Source organism: Galeopterus variegatus, unplaced genomic scaffold (genome assembly GCF_000696425.1).
Source record: "Galeopterus variegatus unplaced genomic scaffold, G_variegatus-3.0.2 Scaffold1205, whole genome shotgun sequence".
Taxonomy (NCBI): domain Eukaryota; kingdom Metazoa; phylum Chordata; class Mammalia; order Dermoptera; family Cynocephalidae; genus Galeopterus; species Galeopterus variegatus.
The window spans coordinates 390,755-395,826 of record NW_007727316.1 but is presented as its reverse complement, the minus strand read 5'-3'; the positions used below and the strand labels follow the sequence as shown (position 1 = coordinate 395,826).

The 5,072-nt window shown below is 41.9% G+C and overlaps 1 protein-coding gene across 1 annotated transcript in view; it reads right to left on the bottom strand.

Moving 5' to 3' along the window:
- Positions 1 to 883: 883 nt before the first annotated feature.
- LOC103592724 (aldehyde oxidase-like) overlaps positions 884 to 5,072 on the bottom strand; it is a 45,603-nt gene continuing 41,414 nt past the window's right edge. The window contains 4 exon segments of the mRNA XM_008575555.1: positions 884 to 922; positions 1,779 to 1,955; positions 2,652 to 2,840; positions 4,767 to 4,832. Coding sequence (XP_008573777.1) covers positions 884 to 922; positions 1,779 to 1,955; positions 2,652 to 2,840; positions 4,767 to 4,832 — 471 coding nt within the window.

Below are 5,072 nucleotides of genomic sequence, written 5' to 3'. Positions count from 1 at the left end.
TGTGTAAAATGCTGTCTCATTGTGGGTTTGATTTGCATTTCCTTAATGACTACTGAGATTGACTATCCTGTCATGCTTATTGCCATTTATATATCTTTTTTAGAGAAATGTCTACTCAATTCCTTTGCCCATTTTTAAATTGAGTTCGTTGCCTTTTTATTGTTGAGTTGTAAGAGTTCCTTATATATTCTGGATATAAGACCTTTATCAGATATATAATTTGCAAATATTTTCCCCTATTCTTTCAGTTTCTTCTCCATTTCTTTCGTTTGTTTGTTTTTCAAGACCTAAACAAGTCCCATTCTTCTCGATTTCTTAATAGAATCCTTCAAAGCACAAGTTGTTTTAGTTCTGATGAAGTCCAATTTATCTTTATTAGACTTTATTAGATTTTTTCCCTTTGTTCCCACAGACTCTGATGCAGTGTCTGTATCCATTCTGACAAGAAAAGGAGGGTGGCGGCATACGGACAAATGAAAAAATGACATCTTTACAGTTTATACTACTAATAAAATTATTTAGAAAATAGTATAATTTCTGCTGGTGGATACAAGCCAAATATGAATCAGATACAAGTCCTCATCTGTTCCATTTAGCTGGATGGATCTCAGGGACAGAGTAATGGAGAATATCATTCTAGAGGAAACCAATTAGTATTTAGACTACTTAAATTGATTTATAAATTGCATAAGCACATCTATCAAAATTAAGTGGAATGTTTCAAATCAGCTTCATATAAAAACAACATTCTGTGAACTGTGAAAAGCAACATTCTGAACTATGATAATCTGTCTTTCAGATCTAGCATCTTAGAGCATACAGATTGGATACGTTGCTATGTGGGAGGAGTTGCCCCCATTTTCTCCAGAAGCTTGCATTTAATTCATATAGGTACATAGGATCCAGGCTCATCTCTTGGGATCTAGAATAAAAGAACAAATTCGGATGCTCACAACTTGGAAACTGTGACTGAGGTGAAAACAGCAGAACATTAGAAAGTAGGCTAAAAACCTCTGCGGGCAACCAGGACAACTAGAGGCCAGGGCACAGCAGCGTGTGAGAGCCGAGGCACCCAGGAGAGGGTGTGGCATGGGGGAGGGCGACTGGTCACCATCTCACGCATAAGGAGGGACTGAGGAGACGTGCAGCCAGCCTGTTTCTCCAGGGTGGAAGAGGTGACTCCTGGGGGTTTAGGAAAACCCACGAAGGATACACAAACAGCCGGCAAGAGAGTATAGGAGGGGCTTTCCCCTCCATATAAGGAATAACATTCTCATAGCCGGAGGGATAACTGTGAACATCATGACTTCCTTCCACGATTAAAAATCCCATTGTTGAAAGCAACGAAGAGAGCTGAGACGTTTGCTCAGCAGAGATGGGTCCCTGTGCCTGTTTGGGGTGGGACTGGAGACAGACTGGTGGACTGGCCTGTATTCCTGGCTCGGGTGTCCTAGGCTCAGGGCACAGTTTCTGAACTTCTATTTGTGACCAAGATGCCCTGGGAAGGGAACGAAACGAGAGAGGAACATAAAACTAATGAACCTTGTTTTTTCAAGTAGTATAGGATTGAGCCCCACTCCAAGCCAAGCAGGGCCAGGCTGAAGAAAAAACACAACTCAAGGGCACAAGTTCAAGGGCCACTCTGCTCTTCTCCTGCTTAAATGTCCTCAGGATTCCTGTCACCTTTTCTTCCACGGAAAACCTGGTGGCTAACAAAACTGGACCATAAGGGCAAGGGTCAAAAATTCAGAATTATATAACTGTTTTTCCTGCTGGGCAGAACGTAGCATTTTTGTGAACTTGTCTTCACGGGCCATCCTAATCTTCTCTGGCGTCAGTGGACTTCTGAGCTTCAGTGGTCCTAACAGGCCTCTCTCCTGCCGGGCTGCTCTCGCCGCATCATGGATGGCGAAAAACACTGAACACCCCAGGAACAGCGCAGACTCTCCCAGACCCTGGAGGAGAAACAAGTCAAGGAGATTATGACTTTCTCTCTCACTATGTATTTATGTGCATCTACGTATATGTGCATATAAAAAAATTATCTACTATATATGTAAATTTTTAATCTAAAAAAGTAATTTAATCTTCTGACCCAATATTCTCATTCTTGGAATTTTAGCCTAAGGAAATGATCCCAAATAGAGAAAGCACACACATATAGGCATGAAAACGATTACTGCAAGATGAATAATCAGATACAACCTGATGACAATAATACACGTTAGGCTCCAAGATTTGGAATATTTAAAAAATATCATGTTGTTAAATTACTTCATAATTAAAAAAAAATTTTTTTTCCTTTTTGTCTTTTTTCGTGACCAGTAACGGGATTGCAACCCTCGGTGTCGCGCCTGTACTGCGACCAGCAACGGGATCGCAACCCTCAGTGTCGCGCCCGCAACGCGCTCAACCAGTGAGCGGACCGGTCTCTATATGGGATCTGAACCCTCCGTGGGAGCGCCGCCGCGCTCCCAAGCACTGCACTCTACTGAGTGCGCCACCGGGCCGGCCCATAATTAAAATTTTTAATAGGGAATTTTCTTCTGCAATCCTGGCAAAAAATCCAAACAACCAAGAGATGAGTGTAGCCCTCCCCCCATCCCATAGATATCATATAAACATACATTTATTCATAGAGCATAGCTTACCTTAGATGAATACGGGGTATTTGAATTTTGAGTCGGAGGCAATAAAGAAATGTTCAGCTCTATGGGGATGTCACAGATGGCGGGGATTTTATACTGGTTGGGACCACGAGTGTACAGTACACCCTGAGGAGAATAATGCAGTTCCTCTATTGTATAAAGTCCCATGCCTTGAGTAAATGCACCTTCAATCTGAGGCAGAAAAAAAAAAAATTCCCCATATGAGAAAATACAGTCAACAGTAAGTGGCATTTCCACTTCATGCTGTTTGTCTGAATTTTTAAATGACAGTTTGAGGTTTTCAGGGTGTCTTGGAGCATGTCACTGAAAGTTTACCTAAGGGTTGGCTGGTTAGCTCAGTTGTTTAGAGCATGTTTTGATAACACCAAGGTCCAGGGTTTGATCCTTGTTACTGGCCAGCCACCAAAAAAAAAAAAAAAAAAGTTTACCTAAAAGCATTTCTAAACATCTCATTCAGCACTAAGTTAAAAGTCAAGGGACTTGGGTTCTAATCTTGCTTTGGCCATGAAAATCACAGACCCTTGTAGAGTTATGATTGGTACAGAGCCTGTAGTCCAAACACCCTCATTTTACCTGCTTATGAGGCGGATGAAACCTTCACTGGCTGATTTGTCCACAGACCCCACTACACTAGCAAAAGGCTCTCAGGGCTGGGGAATCCCATTATCTCATCCCACTGTCCTCTCTTACCAGCCAGCTACCCTCACATCTCTAGACTCAGTTTCTTTCTTGTAATATGAAGGGTTTGAAGTGTGCTCTCTAAACTTCCTTCACAGCTTTAAAATGCTTCAGTTCTAAATGTGGGTACATGGTCCAAACTGCCTTTCCACACCTTTTTTGGGTTTCTGGATCTCTTCTTAGTTTACTTCCTTCCCGTGACCATATCTTCCCCATCTCTCACTTCTGCCTATGAGCAGGGATCTACCATGATGTTACATGAATCTTCTTACAACTCCAGACCATTCCCCAGTCCAATCGCCTGCACCCACTAAGTTAAGTGCTGTCTTTGGAAAGCTTCCACCTACATGGCGCCCTTTCCTCTCTTTTTCTGGCCTCATGGCTCACTCCCTGACACAGGCACTCGCCACAGTTGTCAGCCCTGTCGTTGTCGCCAGTCGTGAACACAAGGTGTGCTGAATTTCATGTCTGTCTTTAGTTTGATTTCCTCCACTCTTCTTCCACCCTTGACAACCTGGTCCACACCCACTTCTTCCCTGAAGCCTCCTTTGACTTCTCCACCCCATAGATTCTTCCCATTCTCCAGTGACCCAATGTCATGGCTGGAGAGGACATTAGATTATGCTCTAAATCGGAGGTGGTGGGCTGAATTGGAGGCAGGTGAAGCAAGTGTGCAAAGATTCCAGGTGAGTCCCACATCATTGGGGAGTATGCAATTCTCTAAAGATGCAGCCAATTGACTTTTTCTTCATGGAAATGCAGGGCTGGTTTTGGCAAAATTTCAGTGTTTTCAAAAGAAGCTAGATATTTGTGATTTTTTAATCTTGTCAGTTATTTCGAATGTAAATTAAAAATGTCTGTGGGTTGAAGTCAGCCTGCAGGCTACCTATCAATAGCTACTGCTCTAATTATTTGAGGTTTGTTATCCCACACCAACTTTAAACTCCTTGATGCTAGAGCCCATCAAATGCCCGAGGTTCAGTGGATCTAAGTCCACTTACATTCCAGAGGCTTGGGGTCATCAGTCACCTTGAGGCGTGGTCTTGCCTCAGTCACGCTTGCCAATTTCAGAGTGTATGTTTCTTCAAAAACTACCTAAAACATCTTTGTTTCCTTTCCCTTTTTATTTATTTATTTATTTACCTTTATTTATCTTTTTGATGGCTGGCTGGTACAGGGATCCAAACCCTTAACCTTGGTGTTATAACACCATGCTCTAACCAAGTTAGCCAACCAGCCAGCCCTCCCCTTTTTAAACAGCAAGAAATTTGAGTTCTGAGCTGGCCTGAATAGAAAGATTTTGACTGAAAGAGTAGGAAAATAAGAGGACGATTTAACCACATGGACTGTGTTCCTGGCAGTAGCCATGGCAGTTTGGGCTTTTACAAACAGGAAGCGAGGTGACTTAGTTACACATACCTGGCCTATGTCAAGGGCTGGATTTATACTGCAGCCAATATACATGACAATGTCTGTTCTGATATTCTAGTAATATATAAAAAAAAAGTTAAAATGTTTATGTGAATGAAGATGACTTAACAAGAAGAAGCTGAGAAACAGTTCCTGCCAGGCTGGCATTGGTATAAAGCCTTTCTTTGGGCCATGTTATTTCAGAAGGAAGAAGAAACAAAAATTTTACTATTTGACAGAGTTTATTGGGTTAAACTTTTAAAGTTGTACAAATACTCTTAACCAGCTTAAGCCCTGTTTTGTTTTGTTTTTTTT